This window comes from Ornithorhynchus anatinus, chromosome 20 (genome assembly GCF_004115215.2).
Source record: "Ornithorhynchus anatinus isolate Pmale09 chromosome 20, mOrnAna1.pri.v4, whole genome shotgun sequence".
Classification (NCBI taxonomy): domain Eukaryota; kingdom Metazoa; phylum Chordata; class Mammalia; order Monotremata; family Ornithorhynchidae; genus Ornithorhynchus; species Ornithorhynchus anatinus.
Genome location: NC_041747.1, coordinates 18745202 through 18771374, shown reverse-complemented (window position 1 = coordinate 18771374; position 26173 = coordinate 18745202). Strand labels below are relative to the sequence as shown.

At 45.3% G+C, this 26173-nt stretch overlaps 1 protein-coding gene across 1 annotated transcript in view; it reads left to right on the top strand.

Moving 5' to 3' along the window:
- DDX10 (DEAD-box helicase 10) overlaps positions 1-26173 on the top strand; it is a 116596-nt gene that overhangs the window by 10481 nt on the left and 79942 nt on the right. Inside the window, exons 7-12 of the mRNA XM_029048537.2 lie at positions 1932-2058; positions 3328-3490; positions 4327-4411; positions 19460-19561; positions 20527-20614; positions 24334-24422. Of these exons, the coding sequence (XP_028904370.1) occupies positions 1932-2058; positions 3328-3490; positions 4327-4411; positions 19460-19561; positions 20527-20614; positions 24334-24422 (654 nt within the window). The remainder of the gene's footprint in view (positions 1-1931; positions 2059-3327; positions 3491-4326; positions 4412-19459; positions 19562-20526; positions 20615-24333; positions 24423-26173) is intronic.

Below are 26173 nucleotides of genomic sequence, written 5' to 3'. Positions count from 1 at the left end.
GAGACGTTTTCTTTACCTTCTCCATCCTCCCCACCTCCCAATCACAAGTCCTGAGACATCAGATTGCTTTTAAGGGCAATGGAATGAGCTGTTAAAATGAGGGTCAAGGGTGGAAAGGGTAGAATTCTTCCTCTGGCGTCAGCTGCTAAGCAGATTTGGAAAGGACCCTTCTCTGGACAAAGGCAGAAGAAGCTGGTGCTCCGCTTTTGGAGTTGTCCTCTTCATCAGTGGTACTTACGAACCACTTACTCTGTGCAGAACACTGTACTGAGTACTCGGGAGAGTACGGAGTTGGCAAACACATTCCCTGCCCGGAAGGAGCTTACAATCTACAGCTGTAGCAATTTAAATTAGTTGCCAACTCTTGATTACCGAAGGACTTGCTTTCCATTTCTTTGATTCTTTTTCCCTTTTGCTGCCTGCATTTTAAGCCATTTCCTCTAACCTGTGAGCTCACTGTGGGCAGGAAATGTGCCTCTCGTATTGTTGTCTTGTACTCTCCCAAGTGCCTACAACAGTGCTCCGCACACAGTAAGTGCTCAATAAACATAATTGATTTTTATTGCTTATTAGTGCTTCTGGCTCAGGGCCAGAGGAAAAGAGATGGAGTTTTAGATCAGTCCGTTTTACTACTGTTAAATCCTGAGGATTTTTGAGCATTCTGAAGTCTTTAATCGATGGTATTTGAGCGCTTACTCTGCAGAGCACTGTACTAAGCACTGGGGAGAGTACAGTGTAACAGAATTAGTGAATCCGCTCCCTGCCCATAGTAAGGTTGCTGTTGTATTAGCGGGTTGTATGATCTCATTGAGATTTTTTGATTAATGCTGGCATTATCTCTGCTTCTCCCCTCCCAGCCCCACAGCACTTACGTATAATATCTGTAATTTTATTTATTGGTATTCATGTCTGTCACCCAGGGCCCCCTTTACCCCTCCCGAGGTTGTAAGTTCATTGTGGGCAGGGAATGTCACTCTTTATTGTTGTATTGTACTTTCCCCAAGCACTTAAAGTGCTCTGCACACAGTAAGCGCTCAATAAATAAGAGTGAATGAACTGTTGTGGATAAACGGAGTTTTGGCTGTAGCCAGATATAGTCTCCGGCTAAATCGAAGGATAATTGGAAAGCATTTTTATTTCTGTAGTCCCCAACCACAGAGGGTTCTGTCCGCATATAAAAAGCAGTTCTTCAGGGAAAGAATTTCATCGGAATGAAAGTACAGTGCGGTGGACCCAATCTGATTGGCAGCACTTGAAAAAAGAGAAATGATTGCAAATGTTGTTTAATGTCAATGTTGAGTTTTTTGCTTCAAGGATTTGTGATCGATCAACTAGCTAGTCAGTGCGCCATAAATGAGCTGGTAGTCTGTAACTTTTTAAAGAGTGTTCAGAGACAAATGCTTTTCGTGCCCGCTTGCTGTGTTGTTGATGAAGGAGCTACGCGGTAATTTAAGATAACAATTCAGAACTTTCCGAAGCTACCGTGCAAGTAAGAAGGCAGTTTTTTTTTTTAAATGCTAATATGTTTGCTTGAACGTCTGCTATTGCTGAAAGAACAAGTGGTGCTTTCATGGTTCCCTAGAGAAACGATTGCATTTTAGACGAAGGAGGTTCGACTGTCACCGTCTAGATCTGAATCAAGTTGGCCTTGAAGTATAGAACTTAAAGTTCACTTCTGGAAAAGACACTTTTTGTCTTTCCCTGGAGATATCAATCCAGTCGGAATGAACGTTCCTTTGTTAGCCTAATATGTAACCATTTTCTAAGATACTGCAGTGGGGTACAGGGCAAAACTATTCATGCAATTCAAGGTTTTTCTTATTTCCGGGAGAAGAGACCAGGAATGAAAACGATCCTGCAACAATTTAATCGTGACTTTCTCTTTTAATGCCAAGAAGTTTCTAACTTGTTTCTCCTTTCAATTTTTTCAGCACCCCAGCTACTTTAGAACAGAATTATATTGTTTGTGAACTGCAGCAGAAAATAAATATGCTCTATTCCTTCTTAAGAAGCCACCTAAAGAAAAAGAGTATTGTATTTTTTTCCAGTTGTAAAGAGGTATCAAATATTTTTATTTCTTTCAACCAAATCCTTTGAAATTCTCTCCAGTTCAATCGGTTTAGACAGCGAAAGTATGTCTTTATGTAACCAAATCCTTCCTAACCTTACTTGTGTAAAGTGTATTCATAATTTTTTAATGGGGGGGGGGGTCGTTTTTTATGGCGTACAGGGATGTACTTTACGAAGCTTCACAATACTTAACCTTGAGTACTTCTGACTGGGCTAAGGGCTTTTAAAATGAGTCATAGTTTGGTTAAAGTTGTTAGTCAGAACAAATGTGGCCTCCTTGAAGGCGTTGGAGGAAAGTCTTGGCATATTTGGAGTACTGATGTTAAGGACTTTTTTCTCAGGGTTGTATGTATGAGTCTTGTATGAGAATCAATCAGCGGTATTTACTGAGCGCTTACCACGTGCAGAGCACTTTACTAAGCACCTGGTAGAGCGTTCCCTGAGCTTACAGTCTAGAGGATGGGAAACTCTTTGAGCTTTAGGAAGAAAGGTGTTTAGAGTTTACAGTTAAAAGCCCGGCTCTGGATCCCGTGGAAAGAGCTGTGGAAATCTGAGTCCTTAGCTCCTAGACCCATCTGCGGACAGTTGGCTAACGTAAGCGAAGACCTCACATGCCCTTTGCTCTGGGCCAGACCCTTACTGGTCTATTTGCCCACTGCCTTCCGTGCCCCAGTGGGAATCTCTGACTAGGAGGACGGAGAGAATACGAGTACTATCATCACTCCTCAGGTTCTCAATCCAGGAGGCTCATTTGTCATTCCTGGCGGGAGACTCAATCATCAAAACACCATAAGTTCCTGCTTGTTCAATTTTCCTGATTGTTCTCTCCAAATAGGCTATAATCTTCCCTTCCCCGTCATGAGAATGTTTTAGTTGCTGGCCCTTGCAAGGAGAAGAAAAGCATTTAGGGGTTTTTACTGTCTTGTTGAATGTGACCACTTGAAATGAGAAAAGGAAGGGAAAGAAATTTCTCGCTCCAACCTCCTTTAGAGAAGTCTCATCTTTTTGTAGTTCTTTTGACACTGATGTGTAATATTTTTACGTAAAACTGGGACCATTTTCCACTGATGCTTTTTCTCAGGAAGGAGCCCCAAACTTGAAGCTAGGAAGTCGTGTTTTTGCTTTGATTTTTCTTTAATACTATTCTTACTATCATGGGTGGGATTTTTTTATGTTTCAACAGTGGTGTAAGTTGGTGTTTTCTTCCCTGTTGCCTGCATGAAAGACTAACGTTCATTATTCTGTGTCATTTCACAGGTTCAGTATCTGTTCAGAGTCTTCTGCCGACTGCGTCCGGGCTTGTCCATCCTTGCTCTCCACGGCAAACAGCAGCAGATGAAGAGAATGGAAGTGTACAATGATTTTGTTCGCAAAAAATCAGCGGTGCTTTTTGCTACGGACATTGCAGCTAGGGGCCTAGGTAGGAGACTCCCATAGTGAAAATTTACCCAGATTTATGTTGAATTAAAAGCGGATCTGTATGTGAGTGTTGGATATGCGTCCTAAAACTCTCAGAAAATTGTAGTATTTCGTTTGGGACAGCAATCAATAAAGTAGAAGTAATAACTTTTGTATTAGTATTATTAAGTAGAAGTCTGAGCTTGTCATCGTGACACCCCTCCAATTTTTGGCAACTTCAGGAACTGAGAAATTGAGGTTTATTATGCTCGAGTTGTTGAAACCGAAGGTTTCAATCAGCATCCCTATACAGTCTTAGTGTTTGAGACTGCAGACTTGTACAGGGAAGAAGGTAGAATGGGAAGCATCATGACCTAGCAGAGAGAGCACAGGCCTTAGGAGTTGGAGAACCTGGATTTCTAATCTTTGCTCGGCCACTTGCCGGCTGGGTGAACTTGGGCAGGTCACTTAACCTGATTGTGTCTGTTTCCTCATCTGTAAAATGGGAATTTAATATCTGCTTTTGCTCCCACGTAGACTCTGAGCCCCATAGGGGCTGGGACTTGTCTGACTTCATTACCTTGTCTATAACCTAACCTTTAGTACAGTGCTTGGCACCTGGTAATTCATTCAAAGCATGCCATAACCGCCTGAGGATACCATTCATTTTATTTCACTTTGTCAGAAAGGAGAGTTGTGTATTATTTGTTGATATTTAAATTGAGCTTTAGTTTTAATTTTGTTCGTAGCTTATCAGTGGGGTGTGCTTTAGAACCCTGTGAACAAGCATTTATTGTGAATCTGATGTTGAGTAGGTCTGGAAACTGATTTTGAACTTGACGATTTCTTTTTGCTCAGACTTCCCAGCTGTGAATTGGGTTCTTCAATTTGATTGTCCAGAAGATGCCAACACTTATATTCATCGAGCGGGAAGAACAGCCAGGTACAGAGTTTTCTGTTTTTCTTTTTCTGTCCTTGCGGTTATTCTGAGGTCAGAGGAACTTCGGCGGGGCTGAGGGAAATGATCTTTTGATGGTGGGAGTTGTTCATAGTGAGTAACGTGCCCAGCCAACCCAGGCTAGGATGATCTGTGTTTGTTTGGAGTTGAGGGTTCGTGTGGATAAATTAAAGCCCTGTATGATTAAGAAAAAGAACTCATTAAGATGGTCTCCACAGAGCGGCAAACTAGTGCTCATTTTCAAATTACATCTACATCTTTCCCCTTAGTATTCCATGGGGGAGTGCTAACAAGCACCGAAAAGAACAGCAGGTAGGTACCAGGTGGGAGAAACCAAAAGAAGGCCTGGCTGACAGACCACCCGTTTTTATTTATATTTAATGTCTGTCTCCCCGTCTAGACTGTAAGCTGGTTGTGGGCAGGAGTTGTGTTTGCCAACCCTGCAGTATTCACCAGATAAGCTCATTTTAAGTATCGGCAAATAATACACAACTCTCCTTTTTGACAAAGTGGAATAAAATGAATGGTATTCTCAGGTGCTTATGGCATGATTTGAACGAGTACGTTTCCCAAGCAGTGAAAAGAACCAACTGAACACGAGGGTAGATACAAGGTGATCAGGTTTGACACAGTCCCCGTCCCACGAAGGGCTCACAGTCTCAGTGGGAGGGAGGAGGAATTAATCCCCATTTTGCAAATTAGGCAGAACCAGGATTAGAACTTTGGATCATCCTCTCCCAGGCCTGTGCTCTTTCCACTAGGCCACGCCGCTTCCCCATCTATATTGAGTATGATCCTCGATACTGGAGGTTGAATAGATTTTAGAATGTAAGTGGAGACCTTCAAAATACAGCTCTCAAGTTGCTTCAGCGTATTGGTGAGGCATTGCGGCCAAGTTTGGATATCTAATAATCCAGTGCTAATATCTAAGAGTACAATGTTGTGACCACAGTAAGGGCTTAATACTATTTCTTCTACTGGTGTCTATGAATGGAATCAATTTATACCAGTCTTATAGCCATAGAAAACCCTCTCACATCCATTTTCCCTTAAATTCTATACTACACTGTATTAGTCAGTATTCATTGGTAGACTTTCAATTTTGGGAAATTTTTCCAGTGTGTTCGCCTATGTTTCTGCCTCCAATCAGGGGCCCACAAATTGACCTTTTCACTGCTCATTAACACCTCTTTCAGAGGCTAGTTAGGAGATATGAAAGGAGGTAGTAATAATATAAAAAATATGGTACTCAAGTGCTTACTATGTGCCAAGCACTTTTCTAAGTGCTGGGGTAGATACACATTAATCAGGTTGGACGCGGTTCCTGTCCCACACTGGGCTCACACTCTTAATTCCCATTTTTTCACAGATGAGGTAACTGAGGCCCAGAGAACTGAAGTGACTTGCCTAAGGTCACACAGCAGACAAGTGGCAGAACTGGGATTAAATCCCATGACCTGATTCCCAGTCAGTCCCATGTTCTATTCACTAGGCCATGCTGTTTCTCAGAGTATATTGAGAAAATTACCTTTCCTCCCTTCCTTAAAACTCCTCCACCCCACCAGTCGTAAAAGAACTAACACGGTTTAAATGACTAAATCTCGATTATGAGTATTAAGGGATTAAAAAGCCATATTTGAAGATGGCCGTAGGGTAAATTCATATTCATCTAACCAGCTCCTTAAAAACGATGCGTAAGTGTATTTGCTTAAAAAGGTAGAAATGAACGGGGAAGAGATGATCTCTAGGGAAATTAAGTTTTAGGCCTTAAAAAAATGCTTGCACCTGAAACTACACTGTACTCAGATTATGCTCTGTGGAGAATAAGAAGAGAACATGAACCTAGTGCAGTCCACTCTTGTTCTTTCTAATTTTATGGCTTCCGCCACCAGGCAATGATCGTTTCAGAAGCCTCTGAAAGGTCAAGGAATTCAGAGTAGAAATTTTCTTCCTGCAGTCCTCCTGTACTCGCCAAATTGCAAAGATGATATCCACTGTTCCACATTTGTAGCCTTCCACCAAATTGAATTCTGGAACTGCAGGTCTAGGGCTGACCAAGCTGTGCAGTAATTGATCCGGATCGCTAACCAGCACTCCGCCGGTGAAGGAAAGCGGCGCAGGGCCCGTAGTAGCCAGTCAGCTTTCTCCCTGTTCTTTATGAAATCCCCTGACATTTCACGGTTCCAAATGAGCCTCTGGGCTCAGGAAAAGCTCCTTCATGCATCTAAAGGAGCCTAATTGAAAATTTCAATAGAAATGTCTTCTCTCCTATTCGATAGGTGGGAAATGCCACTGACTTTGGGGTCGCTGCTGGGCGTGATCGCCGAGCCGAACCCATTGCCGTTCACTCTTTGAAACTCATTAGGGCCGAGGATTCCCTCCCATTTTCCCCCGACCCAAAATTCAGCGTGACTGCCACGATAGGCGTTGAACTCATCTACGACGGTTAACTCGTCGGGCAGATCTCTTCCTCTGGCTTTATTAGTAATAATGATAATTCTGGAATTTGTGAAGCGCTTACCCTGTGCCAGGCACTGTGCAAAAGCGCTGAGATGGAAACAACCAAATCCGGTTGGACACAGTCCCTGTCCCACATGGGGCTCCCAGTCCCCATTTTCCAGATGAGGTAACTGAGGCCCAGGGAAGTGAAATGACTTGTCCAAAGTCACACTGCAGACCAGTGGCGGAGTTGGGATTAGAACCCGTGCCCTACTGACTCCCCGGCCCGGGCTCTAGCCATTACGCCGTGCTGCTTTCTTAAAAATGGAGGTGCCGGGGGTAGAACCTGGAGCCATGTACCCGCAGAGTATATGCTGTCACGCTGTGCTATATCCTGTCTTCCTCACTGTCCCTTCTGTGCATTTTCTGCTGGATCCAGATCTTCGCCATCCACTAATCCCTTCGCTGTGGGTTTTCCCGAGGCTCTCTGCTGATTGGGCACGGTCTCTACTCGATGATCAATCTCTCAATTAGCAGTATTTGAGCACCCGGATGAGGAGCACTCCACTAAAAACACCTGGGAGGATTGCAAATAATTAGGGAACTTGATTGCGACCCTCAGGGAGCTTGCTATTCATTCATTCATTCAATAGTATTTATTGAGCGCTTACTATGTGCAGAGCACTGTACTAAGCGCTTGGAATGAACAAGTGGGCAACAGATAGAGACGGTTCCTGCCGTTTGACGGGCTCACGGTCTCATCGGGGGAGACGGACAGACGGGAACGATGGCGATAAATAGAGTCGAGGGGAAGAACATCTCGAAAACGATGGCAACTAAATAGAATCAAGGTGATGTACATTTCATTAACAAAATGAATAGGGTAATGAAAATATATACAGTTGAGCGGACGAGTACAGTGCTGAGGGGATGGGAAGGTAGAGGGGCGACCGACAGGCACGAGTCTCTTTACGGACAGCCGGAGAAGGAAGAAACTGGTAGCGGAAGGGGATTAGCCGATTAATAAATGTAAGTTAGTGTAAACTGAGAAAAAGTGTAAGCGCTAAGGGTAGGTTAGAAGTAGCGTGGCCAAGTGGAAACGGAACGGGCTTGAGAGTCAGAGGACCTGGGTTCTAATCCCGGCTCCGCCACAGGTCTTCGGGTGACCGTGGGCAAGTCCGACCTGATTAACTTAGAACTGCCCCGGCACTTAGAACAGTGCTTGGCACATAGGAAGGGCTTAACCCCTTGTCAGCTGTGTGACTGTGGGCAAGTCACTTCACTTCTCTGTGCCTCAGTTCCCTCATCTGCAAAATGGGGATGAAGACTGTGAGCCTCACGTGGGACAACCTCATTCCCCTGGATCTACCCCAGCGCTTAGAACAGTGCTCGGCACGTAGTAAGCGCTTAACAAATACCAACATTATTATTATTATTAACAGGTACCATAATTAGCATTGTTATGTCTGTGGCGTGACCTTGGGCAAGTCGCGTAACTTCTCTATGGCTTTGTGGTCTCCCTCCTTGGACTCTAAATTTGCTGGGGACAGGGAACGTCTCTACCAACTCTGTTCTCCTGTTAATACTGTCCTCTCCCAAGCGCTTAGTAGAGTGCTTTGCACACAGAAAGCACTCAAATACGATTGAGTTGCCTTCTCTGTAAAATGGGGATTTAAGACTGTGAGCCCCATGTGGGATGTGGACTGAGTCCAACCTAATTCGACTGTATCTCTGCCCCAGCGCTCAGTACAGTGCCCAACAGTAAGAGTCGAAGAAATGCCATTAAAAAATGAACAGAAGTGTGAAGGAGAGTGCTGGGAAGGTGGAGCTGAATCAATAAATGATACTTACTGAGCACTTCTGTGTGCAGAGCTCGGTGCTAAGCACTTGAGAGGGTACACTAGAGCATGGAGACAGGATCCCTGCCCTCGAGGATCTGAAAGTAAAATGGGAATCCCTTAAAATGAAATGAGCATCTCACCTGATTATCTCATATCAGTCCCGGTGCTCAGTACAGCGTTTGGCCCGCAGCGCTCAATCCATTCGGTCGTATTTACAGCCGATCACTCCCCCCCCCCCCCCCTTCAAAGCCTTGTTAAGAACACATCTCCTGGAGGTCGTCCCTGCCGTTTCTTCTCCCACTCCCTTTTGCATCCCTCTGCCACTGGGATTTGGACTCTTTATTCACCCCTCCCTCAACCCACAGCGTTTAGGTATATACCCACAATTTTATTAATAGTAACGTCTAACCTCCCTTTCTGGATTACAAGTTTACTGTGGTCAAGGAGCATGTCTGCCACAACATTATCATACTCTTCCAAGCGCTTAGTACGGTGCTCTGTACACCGTAAGCGCTCAATAAATACGACTGACTCTGGAATGTTTAGAGGCAAAGAGAGAGTGGTACATGAGATGTCTTTGGAGGGCGAGTATCTCCAAAAAGTGTTAATGCAGTATCTAAGTTGATTGATAATTTTTAAAGCACAAGCGTGTTTGACCCTTCCTACCAATTTAAAGTTGTATGTAGATCATTTAGCTCTGCGTTCACTGGGAACGGATAGCATATGTAATGTCTATTCTATCTCTGAAATTTTAATAGAAACTAACCAAATTGCAGTTTTAAAGCGGTCATTAATGAGCGTAGAGATAATTGGGAAGTTTCTTGGGCCATGAGAGTGCATAATTGAATAGACTGAGGACTAAATTAAATGTTTGAAGCTAACTAAAATCCTGTCGTACGCTGTAATTAAAACCGGTTTGCTGGATGCTATCTTTACCTGGAATTGAGATCTAATATACGAGTCTGGGAAAGTGAATGTATGGAAACGAAGGGTAAACCCCAGGGCTTTGGCATTTTGGTGCTTTTTATACAACCTATCCAGCGATCGAAGTCACCTAATGAATGATAGCGCGATGAAGGCAGTGGGGAAGACGTTGTCTAAAGATTGGACACTACTCTTAGTAATTTAGGAATCAGTGTCGTCTTCGAATTGCTGCAAAAGATAATGCAGATAACTTCCTCCCCCTGAAACATTTACAGCCTATATTCACAAGTCCATCTCTCAAGGACTGCTCATAGTGACTTTGGGCGCTTTTGGAAGTGAAGAACTGCCTTATGTGAGCCAAGGGACATTTAAGCTTGGTTAAGGAACCATGTCATATGCTTATTTATAAATATTTCTATGTATGGCACAGTCTTACCTCAGGTAGTGAAGGAATTGTGTTCCTCAGTGATGGCTGTATTAGAAAAGTCACTACCAGTGGCATAAAATTGTGTTCTAAGGTTTCTGGAAAGAGGAGTACTGGTTATGGAAAATACCATTAGTCACAAAAATCAGGTCAGAGTTGACTGAAAACGTGAAATGTATGTTTGAAGCACGAATTTAACAATTAATAATGGTATTTAAGTGCTTACCATGTGTCAAGCACTGTTCTAAGCGCTGAGGTAGATACAGGGCAATCAGATTGTCCCACATGGAGCTCACAGTCGTAATCCCCATTTTACAGATGAGGGAACTGAGGCACAGAGAAGCTAAGTGACTTGCCCAAGGTCACACAGCGGACAAGTGGCGGAGCCGGGGTTAGAACCCACGGCCTGTGATTCCCAAGCCCGTGCTCTTGCCACTGTGCCGCGTTGCTTCTGTGTTGAATAAGGGAGTGAACGCTAACGTTTCGCCTTGGACCAGCTTCTAGGCATCACCTCTTAAGGGTCGGGGATCGTGTCTGTCAACTATATTGTACTCTCCCAAGCATTTAGTACAGTGCTCTGCACCAGTAAATGGTCAATGAACAGACTGATGGTGGTCGCAGCCGCCTGTAGATGTGGACTTGGCTGCTGTTTGGAAGACTCCTCGCTGCCAACTTCCATCTAGAAAACATTACGGAGTAGTAAAGCGATCATTACATTTGTGGAATCAGTCAGTGATATTTACTGAGCGCTTACTGTGTGTAGAGCACTGGCCTAAACCCTCGGAAGAGTTGGTATAGAGGATTCCGGTCCGCAAGGAGCTCACGTCTAGAGGAGTGAAGAAGTCATTGCCTCTTCACTCCCCAGCTCTCTTCACGGCCAGAATCACTCTGTGACAGAAATCTTTTATCACGTGAAACCCCGCGGAGGCAGTTAGAGAGAACCTCGGGTGTCCCAACAGAACTTTCTGGGGGAGCCTCTTCTCGTCGTCCGCCTGACCCGGTTAGCCTCCTGCTCACTTGTGACTCTTCACGCGTTGGCGTCTCCCCTCCGACCCATTGACCTCTGTCCTTTGAGGTCAGTCTCCTCACTGTCCGCCGACTGCAGTTTGCGTCCTGTCAGCAGGAATCATTCATTCAGTCGTATTTATTGATCGCTAGTGTTATTTATTGAACAGAGAGAGACACTCCCTGCCCGTAACGGGCTCACAGTCTAGAAGGGGAGAGACAGACGTCAAAAGAAGTAAACAGGCATCAAGAGCTTCACTATAAATAAACAGAATTAGAAAAATATGGAGCACTTCACGGATTTGCCCGTCGGCGGCTCTAATCCCACAAACCAATCAGGCAGGGGTCAGTCGTTTCTCTGAAGGCCCTGGTATCCTGGAGATTTGAGGTACATTTGAATACGATTTTTTAAAAATGGTGCAGCCCCAGATGTAGGAAGTGAAATTAATGAAATGTAAGGGATTTAATTCCAAAGTACAGCTGCTTCCAGTCAATCAGTGAATCAGTCAGTCGCGCTTGAGCAGTTACTCCGTGCAGAGCATTATTTAAGCTACCGAGTCGGTAGACAATGTTCCCCTACCTACTCCTAACTTCCGAACCCCCCCCCCCCCCACCCGGCAGCATTTCAGATGCGTCTGAAGGAAGGACGGGTGAAGTCTGATTATTATTATGATCACTTTGGGGGGGATGGTAGCAAACCACGTTTCCGCAGTCCGTTTTTGCTTGAGCTTTGCTGTGCTACGTTCTGTCTGGCATTTTGTTGGTGACACGTTGTTCGGTCCCGCTGAGGCCGTCGATTGTGGTGCCACTAGGGGACAGCAGATGTCGGATGTTTCTCAATTTAGATAGAAATAAGGGCACATGTTGAGTCTTAACAGAGAAAATTAAAATCTAAACTACTTTTAAAGTTATTCTGGGGTATCTGAGTTCAAACACTCGGGGCCGGATGGAAGGAAATGTATTGGAATCTAAGGAAAGGATGGTTCTATAGTAATACTAATATTGGTATTTATTAAGCGCTTACTCTGTGCAGAGCACTGTTCTAAGCGCTGGGGTAGATACAGGGTAGTCAGGTTGTCCCCCGTGGGGCTCACGGGTCTTCATCCCCATTTTACAGGCGAGGTCACAGAGGCACAGAGAAGTGAAGTGACTTGCCCACAGCCACACAGCTGACACAGCTGGATTCGAACCCATGACCCCTGACTCCCAAGCCCGGGCTCTTTCCACTGAGCCGTGCTGCTTCTCTAACAGCTCAGTGGTCGGAACACAGAAGGTTAAAAAGGAAGTGTGAAACTGAGTTGCAGACATTTATCTCTCGGAGCCGTACCATTGTACGGTACTAGGCATTACCTAGACTTTATAAATTGTAAAAAAAAAAAAAATTAAGTAGTAAATTGGCCCTCTACCTCGTACCATCTCCAAGGGTAAATGCAGTATTTTAAACCTATGTTTTTCAGGGGGTTTAGGCTGGAGTGACCGGAAGATATTAAATGTGGTGATGTTATTTGGAAGTTTTTCACAGCAATAATCCTAGCTCTGCATTGCAATGTAAGAATATTTGCTTTTCTGATGATACGTAATACTCTTGAAAGAGAGATCCAGAGGCCCAGACTTTGATGTGCCTAAAAAGATATTCTCCCTGTATGTAGTCAGCCATTTCCAAAATTGAACGGTTCTTTATAGAATTTTTTGTTTGTAAAATGTTCTATAAAGCATCGTGTCCTCTCTCTTTGAAGGCTGGAACCTATTTTAAGGAAACAAAAGTCCCTAGAAATGAAAAAAAACATGGGAAACTTTTTTTTAAAAAAAGTGCCCAGCTGTACAGTTAAAATACCGATACAGCTTTACAGATAAAAATAGCATATTACACAGTAGCCTTGTTCTACTTTGTGTTTGTCAACGTGTTCTCAGAATGTTAACTGTATGGGCAAGGGAAAACATTAACATCTGAAGGCTCAGGGCCCCAGTGGATCTTCAGTGTTTTCTGTTCACGCTGGTGGGATAAAGAAAAATTGGAAGAGAGCAATCCCTCCCCGCCTTCTCCCTTGCCCTTCATTCTTTCGTTCAATTGTATTTATTGAGCGCTTGCAAAACACTGTCCTGAGCGCTTGGGAGAGTACAAAATAACGGGAAACGGACACATCCCTGCCCGCGACGAGCTCCCAGTCTAGAGGACCGCACCTCCCTGGATTAAACGACGGTTCCTACCTCGGGGATAAATCGGCGGACCCGTGTAACAGGCTTGAATTGAGATCCTCTCTGGACGTGTTTTCTTTTCTTAGTCTGTGTACAGTTCAAATCTAGGGCAACCTGATGGATCACTGGGCATAATAGCACAGAGAGAGAGAAGCTTTCAAAAGAATATATAGAATTTGCGCTGGATAGTGCGGCATGAACTCTCTAGATCCCACCTTAAAATGAACCGGTAGCCGTTGTGCCTGTGAGGAGGCTGGTTGGGAGGCAGCCGGAGGGTCGTCGCAATGTCGAACCCCGACTTTACCCCAGCCCTTGGATTCCTTTTCAACATCGGAAGCCATTCATCTCTCTCTCCGGAGGCCTGGGGAGAGCAATGCATTTTTAAACCGTAGATGTCTCTAAAACAGAGCTCCGTGAGTCGACGTTGGTCATCCGGTTGCTATTCCAGCCGTTCCCTTATTCCCGCTGCTTCGGGAAGTGCCCCTCTAATTGTAACTGGGGTATTTCTGTCTGCTATGTAACTGTGGTATTTAAGTGCTCACCGTGTGCCAGATACTGTACTAAGCGCTGGGGTGGCTGCAAACAAATGGATTTGGACACAGTTCCTGACCCCCCGTGGGGCTCACAGACTCCTCTGTGACTTGTGAGGCCCATGACGTTCCAGTGCATGAGAGAGGAAACAGAAGACATATTGCCTCACTAGGCTGCCGTTCTTTAAGTATCTCTTTTGTTTATTTTCCTTAAAAATCCATTTGGTGTCACTTATTTTGTGCTTTAGAGCTGTCGTCTTCCTCCCACCTTCCACTCCCTTCCGTTGTCTAAAGCCCATTTCAGATGGAGGCAACCAGATCTAGAAATCTACCGGTTCTTCAGAGGAGTCCAACATGTAATAATAACGATGGTATGTGTTAAGCGCTTACTGTGTGCCGAGCACTGTCCTAAGCACTGGAGGAGCTACAAGTTCATCAGGTTGTCCCACGTGGGGCTCACAGTGTTAATCCCCATTTTACAGATGAGGTAACTGGGGCACAGAGAAGTTCAGTGACTTGCCCAAAGTCACGCAGCTGACAAGCGGCAGAGCTGGAGTTAGAACCCACGACCTCTGACTCCCAAGCCCGTGCTCTTGCCATTAAGCCATGGTCCTCTTTCCCTAGAGGAAGTATTTTCCCTCCGCCTCTCCCCTCAAGATACCCTAAATAAACTGTGCTGTGCAAATACTTTCATTCAATAGTATTTATTGAGCGCTTACTATGGGCAGAGCACTGTACTAAGCGCTTGGAATGAACAAGTCGGCAACAGATAGAGACGGTCCCTGCCCTTTGAAGGGCTCACGGTCTAATCGGGGATAATAATGGTATTTGTTAAGCGCTTACTATGTGCAGAGCACTGTTCTAAGCGCGGGGGTAGATACAGGGTAATCAGGTCGTCCCACGGGAGGCTCACCGTTAATCCCCATTTTACAGATGAGGGAACTGAGGCCCAGAGAAGTGAAGTGACTCGCCCACGGTCACACAGCTGACAAGCGGCAGAGCCGGGAGTCCAACTCATGACCTCTGACTCCGAAGCCCGGGCTCTTTCCACTGAGCCACTATAGAGGGTACATATGAAGCTTTGTCCAAAATCTGTGCTCTGTCGTTTATTTCTTCTTGCTCAAACGCTTAATGGTATTTATCGAACGCTTCCTGTGTGCCGAAAACAGAACCAAGTGCTTGGGGGCGAGTGAAAGGAGACCCATTGCCAGTTCTCAAGAAGCTTACAGTCTAGAGTGATAGATATTAAAATAAATCACGCCTATGTACGGAGAAGCAGCATGGCGTAGTGGATAGAGCCACGGGCCTGGGAGTCAGAGGTCTTGGGTTTAATCCCGACTCCCCCGCTTGTCTGCTGTGTGACCTTGGGCAAGTCGCCTCCCTTCTCTGTGCCTCAGTTACCTCATCTGGAAAGGGGGGATTGAGACCGGGAGTCCCACGTGGGACAGGGACTGTGTCCAAACCGATCTGCTTGTATCCACCCCAGCGCCTGACCCATAGTAAGCGCTTAACAGATACCACCACTGTAATTATTACTCGAGTGCCGTGGGGCTGAGGGTGGAGTGATGCGGGTCTGCCTCGGTAGGATGGTACCTTCGAAGCCGCATTTCTTTACTAAGGAACTCTGAGAGAGACGCGCTCTGCTTAATTAGTATAATAGTGCTTAATGAAAAAGAGACAGTCATTTGGCAGATTCCAGATGATAGTTTAGTTTGGCAGTCTAATGAGGTTCAGATTGATTTCCATTAGTTCTAACAATAATAATTATAGTATTTATTGGGTGTTAAGCACTGCGGCGCGTACGGGATAATTACATCAGATATGTCCCCTGTCCTCACAGTCTAAGCGGGAGGGATAGTAGTATTTTATCTCCACATTACAAACGAGGTGAACTGATCAGTGTCACCCAGCAGATCGGGGTTAGAGCTGGGACTAGATCCTGGTCTTCATTAATCTGAGAGATCGTGATAATTGGCCCTTTTAAAGATAGGGACTGTCCAATGACTTGGCACGATCCTTACCACCCCCCCCCCAGCCAAAGAAAAAAATAAAAATCCAATATTTATATTCTCTTCACAAAATGGGTTACTTTCCCAAGTATTACGTTGTCACACATGCTTGAGTTGACAACCTTGTAATCATCATTTACCCCTTTCAGGGTCGCACGTGGAGAGTTTCCAGTACTCTGTCCATCTCCACTACGGGAGGGAGGGTCAAGCAGAGGCCTTACCCATTCCATTCCTAGCTTGGGCAGTGGCTGGCGAGTGGCAGGCCATCTGCTACGAGTCAGGATTCCTCTCTGCAGGGCAGCAGTGGCGTGGGAGAGAGTCGAGGGTGGAGACTCTCCTTTGCAGAACGATCTCGTCTACCTTGATGCCCACCCCTTTCTCAGGTCCTCCCCCCAGCCTGAAACTCCCCCCGCTCCCGTCCGTATACGCCAGACCACCACTCTTTCCACCTCCAGGACCTTAAGGTCACATCGTCTCCAAGGGGCCTTCCCGGATTAAGCCCTCTCTTCCCCAGCCTGCCCCCCCCCCCCCCACCCTTCGGCATCATCTCTGCCACCGGAATGTGACCTTTTGGACATGTGACATTCGCATATCTTTATGTATTAGAAATTACTTCCTTATTCGCATCGTCTGTCTCCTCCTTAGACTGAAAGCTCGCTATGGGCGGAAAAGTGTCTGCCTCTTCTGTTGAATTCCCCCAAGCGCTTAGTACAGTGCTCCCCAGATGGGCTTCTGGGAAGAAGACACTAAAACGTGCATTCAGTCGTATGCTTGGGAGAGTTCAGTACGACAAACACCCATTCCCTGTCCACAGCAAGCTTACAGTTTAGCGGACCCTGTGGTCGTCAGCATCCCGGATCGAGGGAGTTTCCACGCTCAGCTTTCGTAAGCTACGGCAGTCATCCATTCAGATTTAGTAGTTCTTTCAGTTGTGGTGATTTATAAACTGGGGATTCAGTACCTGTTCTCCCTCCTCCTTGACTGAGCCCCAGGTGGGGGATAGGGACCGTATCCGGCCTGATTAACCGGGGCATTAACCGATTCCCCACCGCCTAGAACGCTGATGTGCACTCAGAGTGCTTGATACTATATTTCGTGAAGATCTGCTATGTATAGGACACAAGCCTTCCCTGATTAATTCCCAGCACTCCACATTATAGAAACCAATCAGCCGTTTCTAGCTCTTAGGTGATTTAGTCAAAAATATTGATGGAGCACCTGCTGTGGTGTAGAACACCCCACTAAGCGGTTGGGAGAGTATAGTAGGATGAATAATAATAAAAATGGTATTTTTAAAGTGCTTGCTATGTGCCAGTCGTTGAACTAAGCACTGGAGTGGATACAACTAAATCAGGTTGGACACAGTCCCCGTCCCATCTGGGGCTCGCAGTGACTTGGAGAAGCAGCGTGGCTCAGTGGAAAGAGCACGGGCTTTGGAGTCAGAGGTCATGAGTTTGAATCCCGGCTCTGCCACTTGTCAGCTGTGTGACTGTGGGCGAGTCACTTAACTTCTCTGTGCTTCAGTTACCTCATCTGTAAAATGGGGATTAAGACTGTGAGCCCCACGTGGGACGACCTGATTCCCCTTTGTCTACCCCAGCGCTTAGAACAGTGCTCTGCACATAGTAAGCGCTTAACAAATACCAACATTATTATTATTATTATTACTTAGAGCATGGGCTTGGGAGTCAGAGGTAGTGGGTTCTAATCCCGGCTTCCCCTCCTCCCAGCTGCGTGACTCTGGGCAAGTCACTTTGCTTCTCTGGGCCTGTTACCTCATCTGGAAGATGCGGATTAAGACTGTGAGCCCCTCAAGGGACAACCTGATTACCTTATACCTGCCCTATCACTTAGAACAGTGCTTGGAATATAGTAACAAATATCATCCTCATTTTACTGGTGAGGTAACTGAGGCATAGTGAAGTGACTCCCCCAAGGTCATACAGCAGACAAGTGGCGTAGGCGGAAATAGAACTCATGACCTTCGGACTACAAGGCCCGTGCTCTGTCCACTCTCCTAGACATGTTCCCTGCCCTCAAGGACCATATAATCTAGCCCGGAACTAGACGATCAAAAGAAATCGCCAAAAGGAGGAAGAAGACTAGGGCAGTTTGATTAAGAGCTCCCGGTGACTCCTGTTTTCCTACTTTGTTGTCAAATGATTTCTGCTACTTCAGTAGCAGCTAATACTTAGATTACTATGATATAAAATTAGAGAGTCTGCAATTAGCTCGGAATCAGGAGCCTGCTTGATGATCATCAAATCTGTTTTAGAAGAAATAGAATCAGTCATGTACTGAGAACATCTTGGTTTTATTATATTTAAAGAAGGGGCAGAAGCATAGCGCAGTCCACACTTTGAAAGTGTTTAATTTTGCACCCAAGTAGCTTGCAGTGGAAAGAGCACAGGCCTGGGAGTCTAATCCAGATCCTACCAGTTGGAAGTTCTACAACCCTGGGCAAGTTGCTTAATTTCTCCGTGCCTCAGTTTCCTCATCTACCAAATGTTAAATACCCCATCACTCTCCCTTTTAGACTGAGCCCTTTGAGGAAGAGGGACTGAGTGAGAGGTTGTTGTGGGCAGGGATTGTCACTGTTTATTGTTGTATCGTTCTTTCCCTCCCTCTTAGTACAATGCTCTGCACACAGTAAGCGCTTAATAGATACGGTTGAATGAAGTGAACGAATGAAGCCTTTCAGCAAGCGCTTAACCGGTACCAGTTTTAAATAATTATTTTTGACCAGGCGGGGCTCGGTCCGGTGATAGACTCGGTTAGGTGGCTCAATTTTGTGTGTTCTGTACAAAAACGTGCTGGTTGAGTGTCGGCTTGAAGGCGGCAAGGTGCGGGCCTAAAGTCCGGCAGGTCGGAGAGTAGGTGGAGAGTCAAGCGGGCCGCTCTTTGGTCTTTTCTCCTCGTCTCTGCCATCTCGCTTCGTCTCTGTCCCGTCCTCATTGTGATCACCACCTCCTCTTCCCTCACCGCTGAGGATGCTTTGCAGGCCACTGTTAAAATGGCAGCCGAGTTCTCAACCGACGCCCCTCCGGGCCCCGTGTTACCACTCCATCCTACGAACGGGCTTCTTTTCGGGGCAGGGCCCTGCACGGGTGGTGGGGATTCCTAAGCGCTGCTGTTGGAGATTTACTGAAAGAATTCGTGTCTGTCCCTGAGTGTCACCCCGAGAGTAACCACGTTGAGGGAAAATTAAGTGAGTTTTTGATTTCAGCTTTCCATGACTGAAGAACACTTTTACTGTGGGCATTTTTACAGTGTACATAAGTGCATTTCACACATTTAGGGCAGTTGAACTGTCCCGACGTACAAAATTTGAAGGCCGCAGTGATTTGGACGGCCATAGTGCATTTGTTAAGCTGGGTAGTCATGTAATGGTATTAAGTACTTACTGTTTGCAGAGGACTATACTAAGCTCTGGGAAAAAAGTGCAAAAGTGGGAATTAGCTAGTCGGTCGTATTTATTGAGCATTTATTGTGTGCAGGGCACTGTACTAACCAAAATTTAGCACAATATAACACACAGTCCCTGCCCACAGTGAGTTTACAGCGTAGAGGGGAATTGGACATGGTCAGTGTCCCTTGGAGGTTGGGTGACTTGAGTTTTTCGGGGAAAAAAATGACATCTTGTCTCTTCATTTCCTCCTGATCAGGTATAAAGAAGGTGGTGAAGCTTTGCTCGTTTTGCTTCCCTCAGAAGAAAAAGGAATGGTGCAGCAGCTAACGCAGAAGAAGGTGCCGGTGAATGAAATCAAGTAAGGATTATCTTTATTTGCCAATAGAAAAAAGAGAACGAAGCCTTATGCGTTATTCAGCGAATAATTCAGTTGTTCAGAAAACAGTGACCTCGGTCGGAGACAGTGGTCAACGTTGTTACTTCTAGACTCCGATAAGTGTTTTGTGGCAGAGGAGACTATAGATGAGATTGTTGGATTTTCTGTGGAAAACCATTATGAACAGTCCCTGGCCTCAATTTTCCTGCCTACTAAAGGCTTGACAATTCGGTTACAACGGTAACCGAGCTTCGGCGGCGGCCAAGGCGCGACGCAGAACGGTTCTGGTCCTGTAAGTTAGATCACGCGCTTCTTTAATACTGGAATGTATTCCCCAAAACTTACGGGTTTTAGGAAAAGCAGTGCTGTAGTAACCATTGATTTGGTGGAAATCGATGCGTTAGATGTAGAGGGTTAGAAGATCCTGGGGGTTAAAACCTCTGTGGACTCACGTTCTCCATATTCTCCCGCTTTAGCTCCCCGGAGCATTTACAGGCTCAGCTGCTTTACTGTTTGTTCACGAAGTGATTTCAAGTCCTGTAGATGAAGAGGGTTATGTAATTACTGTTAATTTTTTGTTTGTCCTTTTTTAGATTAAATATTGTATCAGTGCCCTTAGGAGCTCAGTCCCTTGCTTTTATGAACTCAACAATGAAGAACAATTATTCTAAATCGCAGTTTTACTCCGAAGCAGCTGTACCTCACGCGGCACGTGGGGTTTTCTGGGTAACGGTCTGAGCTTCAGTTTGCCTTTCCTGCCTTGTTCGTAGGAAGCGGGAAAGCTGCATTACTGCTCTCCTCAATCTCACTGAATCCGAGTCACAGAGTTGCAGTTGCTTTATGCATTTTAAAATGCAAACGGCAGTACACTTGCGGATCGTCCTTAATCCATTTTCTGCCAGTAAACGGATCTCATTTGGGTTTCCCTTTGTTCTTTTGTGACCTAGAATCAATCCAGAAAAGCTTGTAGATATCCAGAAGCGATTGGAAGCCTTTTTAGCCCAAGATCAAGAATTAAAGGAGCGAGCCCAAAGGGTAAGTCAGTCGTGCGTAGGGAGGCCTCATTGGAACATTTTGTTAAAAACGTAATGCAAGGCCTCTGTGGAACCAGTTTCCCGTGTTGTCCAAAAGTGGATGTGTGCAGCCTGGCAACTTCAAGACCACAGTGAATGTCTTGGGAAACAATGGCTTTGTTTTCAAATGCCGGGAAAATAATCTCAGTCTCCTCTGTGTCAGTGGCTTTTCCATAATTCTGAATGGGGTTACATTTATTCCTCTCTAGCCACACAATTAAGAAATTACGGACAAACAGTGAGCAGTTGAGGGAATCGATAGAACGTACCGGAGAAAATATAAATTGTCAACGGCGTAAAAGCCAACATTTTGCCGAGGGCCTCTGTCTGAACGCAGCTTGATGTGTGCCCTGGATAATGCTGAAGATCGAGGAGGCAGAAGTCCTGGAAAATTTTGGTATTATGTTTAGGGAATAAAGAAGAGTTGTTTTTATTTCAGGAATGAAGAGTCTGTCTTCTCCCATGGCATCTTTTCCGGTTCTTGACAACTCACACTCTTAAGAATCTAATCTTAGTCAATCGTCTTGTAATTTTAAATCCATTTTCTGACATGCATTTCTCTGGAGGTGAAAAAGAGCAAGTTGGACTCCCCTTCAGAATAACATTTCATGGACGTGAAGATTAAGCCGTTTCTTAACCAGTTCTCCAGACTTAGAAATACCAGCTTCTTTTAACCTTTGTCTCATAGACCCTTTTTTCTTTTTGGTACTGTAACTTTTTTCTTCTGAATACTCCTAAATTTCTTCATATTTTTCTGAGAAAAGGGACTTCCCCACTGGACTCAGTACTCTTGGTAAGGTTGAAACAGGTTGAATAGAGCAGTTTTTGCCATCAGTATTCCTGTGTCATGCTAGTGACTCACTCAACTGGACTTTTCTCGTTATACTTGTGCCTAGTCATTCTCGCTCCATAATTCATAGGAGCGATTCATTTTCCATTAACTTGAACCTGCTCAGAAGTTTGGAGGGATCGTTTGTCTCCGACTGCTTTGAATTCTCTTTGTATCTTTCGTCATTTCAATATTCTGCCCTCGACACCCCTACATTCGTTTCGTTCATTCATTCGTTCACTAGTATTTATTGAAATGCTTATTATTATTATTACTATCAAGAGAGATTCTTGGCCGATTGGAAAGGGTGTGGGATTGGGAGTCAAGGAGGTCTAGGTTCTAGGCCTGAACCTGCCACTTGTTGACCGTATGATTTTGGGTAAGTCACTTAGTTTTTTTGGCCCTCAGTTTCCTCATCTGTAAAATGGGGATAAAATACTTATTCTTCCACCCTCTTAAACAACTCAATTTCCTCATCTGTAAAATGGGGATAAAATACTTATTCTTCCACCCTCTTAGACTACTGTAAGCCCAGTGAAGGACAGGGTCCAAATTGATTTCTTGTCTACCCTATGCTTAGTTCAGTATTTGGCGGAAAGTAAGTGCTCAATCAATACTGTTATCATTATCGCAGAAGTACTTTGGAAATAGAAACCTTGGAGGACTTAATACTGGATCAGTTGAGCATGAAACAGACCATATTCCAAAGTATTTCACCATTTTGTGTCATGGTAGGGGTGTAATTTACTGTCAATGATGATAGCAAATTATGCTTGCCAAAAAGCAACCCCATATCTCTCTATTTTCGCAAATGCATGTTCTAATACAGTATTTTACCCTAAGTAATTCCTGTGGCGAAAAACACCCCCGATGCGCTAATGACCGTATTTTATAAAGCTGCAGGATTTTGAAGAAATTCACTTTCCTCTTTTTTTGATGGATGAAAATAATACCTCTCGCATCAAGTTAGAATCTTATAAGCTCATAACATTAGAAAATATAGTCAGCGTACATTTCTGACTTTACAATCTTGGTATCTGCAGAGTGTACATGTCTCAGTGTGTAGGCATTGTTAAAAACAAATATGATGCTGAGGTTTTTATTTTTCTTTTGGGACTGGAAAATTGTAGGAATTATCCTGTTAGCATCTACGTGGATTTTGGTTGGGAATATCTTTCGACACAAGAGATGCAACCTCAGAATTTCAGCAATGAACCGGCAATTTGAAGATGTGCTGTTGCGTTGGTGTGGGCGTGTGGGTGTGTCGTATGTTTTTTTCCCAGAACAAAAGTTACAGAACGGCACGCTGGGAAAAAAAATAACATGATTTATTGGTTGACACGCCCGAGTTAGCCGAATGCCCAGCTATGTTGTCGGCAGCCCGTGAAAAATCTTGTTTTGTAGAAGGGATTTTTCTAGCGCTTGATTTGGAATCTGGATAGAGTAAAACCTGTAATAACAACTCGGTGACTTCAAACGTAGAACTTTGGGGAAGGAAAAAACCCCTTCAAATCTGGTGAGATGGGAAGATGGAGCCAGTTTTAAGTGGAAAAACGATTATGAGTGTATTCGATTGGATTGGGAACGTGTCTACCAACTCTGTTTTATCGTACTGTCCCAAGTGCTTAGTACAGTGCTCTGCGCAGAATAAGTGCTCGATAAGTACCACTGATTGATTGAAAGACTGAGTACCGAATGGAGGAAAGAAGCAAGGAGAACAAGGAGAAGCAGGGTGGCCTAGTGAGAAGATGCGTGGTCTGGTGGACAGAGCACGAGATTGGCAGTCAGAAGACCTGGGTTCTAAACCCGTCTCTGCCACAGGTCCGTTGTGCGACCTTGGGCAAATCACCTCACTTTTCTGTGCCTCAGTTACCTCATCTGCAAAAGGGGGTCAGCACCCGTTCTCCCTCTTAAACCGTGAACCCCATGAGGGACCTGGTTATCCCATGTGTACCGTGCTTGGCTCATAGGAAGTGCCTCAGTTCTGCACAGATAATAATGTTAATGATGTTGGTATTTGTTAAGCGCTTACTATGTGCCGAGCACTGTTCTAAGCGCTGGGCTAGACATAGGGGAATCAGGTTGTCCCACGTGGGGCTCACAGTCTTAATCCCCATTTTACAGATGAGGTAACTGAGGCCCAGAGAAGTTAAGTGACTTGCCCACAGTCACACAGCCGACAAGTGGCCGAGCCGGGATTCGAACTCATGACCTCTGACTCCAAAGCCCGTGCTCTTTCCACTGAGCCACGCTGCTTCTCTTGAGACCGGAGGAAGACTGAGAGGCCAAATTAATGGTAGGATAATAAAACCAGGAATTGTCAATATAGCAAAGAACAATTCCACAAAATTAGATCTGAGAAACCTTGCCCCGGAGGGATGGAAATGGAGAACCTACTTTTAAATTAACTTTTCTGTCCTAATCTTGTCAAGTTGCAGTTTTAGTAGCAAAATTAAAGCTTCCCTGTGTTGGCCTCCAGAGTTATCTCTAATGAACTACCGCACAGAGTTGCAGGTAGGGTAACATTTTAGCTTGACGTAATGTATTTGTTCATATTAGTGTCCCTCTCCCCCCCAGCCCGTAAGCTCGTTGTGGGCAGGGAGTGTGTATTGTATTGTGTTCTACTGTACTTCGTGTAGCGCTCTGCACACAGTAAGCACTCAGTAAATAAGATTTTTTCCTTAGGCGTCTTTATCATTTTGAAAGCGTTCACAGACATTTCGTTTTTTGTTTGTTTTTACGGGTGTCCGTCAAGGTTTTTAAAAGGGCCTGTACGATTTCCGAGGGGAGAGTCGTAATTATTTCAATTAACTTTCCATTTCGGTGTTTTAATTTCAGTTTTCTCTCTGCAGTGTTTTGTATCCTACTTACGTTCGGTGTACCTCATGAAGAACAAAGAAGTCTTTAATGTGAACAAGTTGCCCCTTGCCGAATACGCCCTGTAAGTAATGTTGTTCATCGGACCGTCAACTTACTGTGTACAGCGGATCCCTGGAATGGAGATGAAAAGGGATTCTGTGAGGTTATCAGCTTTCACCTCTGTCCTTCGGAGACCAGCCCCTGACCAGAAGCAGCGTGGCCTACTGCCGTGGGCCTGGGGGTCAGGAGGACCCGGGTTCCAATCCCAGCTCGGCCACTTGCCTACCGTGTGACCTTGGGCAAGTCACTTAGCTTCTCGGTGCCTCAGTTACCTCATCTGGAAAATGGGAAGTAAGACCAGGTGGGACCGGGACTGTGATCAGCCTGATTACCGTGATGGACCCCTGTGCTTAGAACAGTGTCTGGCGCGCAGGAAGCATTTAAATACCATTTGAAAAAAACGAAAACAAACCCAGGGACAGATGGGATTCTCTTTTAATTTCTAAACATCTTCAGAACCTCTCCAGGCTGCTTATTCTAATATTAACAGCCCGCCCGTCAGGAAATAGTGCCTCGTATCTTGCCTATATCTTTGAGCTACTGATTAAGCCTACTGTCTCCCGTTGGATATTAGTGGAAAATGAGAAAAATCGGCTATCCTCTTTATAAAGAACCGCCTTCTACGGGGGGGGGTAAATGCAGGAAGACTTTAAGAAACTGAGAGGACGGAAATGGCTTAGCGGATAGAGCACGGGCCTGGAAGTCAGAAGGACCTGGGTTCTGAATCCCAGCTCTGCCACGTCTGCTCGGTGACCTTGGGCAAGTCAATTAGTAGTATTGTATTTGTCAAGTGCTCACTATGTGCCAAGCACCGTTCTAAGCACTGGGATAGATACAAGTTGTCCCACGTGGGGCTCACAGTCTTAATCCTCGTTTTGCAGATGAGGTAGCTGAGGCACAGAGACGTGAAGTGGCTTGCCCAGGGTCACACAGCGGACAGGTGGCGGAGCCGGGATTAGAACCCGCGTCCCCTGACCCCCAAGCTTGTGCTCTTGCCACTGAGCCACGCTGCTTCTCCGAATAATAACGGTCCTTACTTGCAAGCACTGTTCTAAGCACTGGGGTCGATACAAGCTAATCAGGTTGGACATGTAATCAGTCGATCAAGGGCATTATTGAGTGCTTGCGGGAAGCAACGTGGCCTGGTCGGGTAGAACAAGGGCCTGGGAGTCCGACGGACCTGGGTTCTAATCCCGACTCCGACACCTGACTGCTGTGTGACCTTGGGTGAGTCGTTTCACTTCTGTGCCTCGGCTACTCATCTGTAAAATGGGGATTGAGACTGAGAGCCTCATGTGGGGCAGGCCCGATTTGCTTTTATCTACCTCAGCGCTTAGAACAGGGCCTGGCACATAGCATTTAACTGATGCCACACGTCATTATTACTATATGCGGAGCGCTGTACTGAGCACTTGGGGGAGCATAGTACAGCAGAATTAACGGACACTCTCTCTGCTCGTAACAAAGAATTGATAATCCGTAATGTAATGTGTAGCTGCAGCCCAAAATGCCAACCAACTGCTGGGCACCATCAGGGAAGAGGTAGACGGTAAAACAGAAGGCCCAGTTTTGGTAACCAGGTGAAATTATCCTCCCTTGGGTCACTCCGGGTAGCTCTCAGGACGAACGCAGTAGACCGGAAGTTTCAGAGAAGAGCAACCAAAATGTGCAGGGCAAAAGAGAAGTTTCCGTTTGAGGCTGGAGCGGAGGGAGTTGGCATTCTTGAGAGTCAGGAAAGACGGGGGCTGAAGGGGGACACTCCCCTCCTCACAG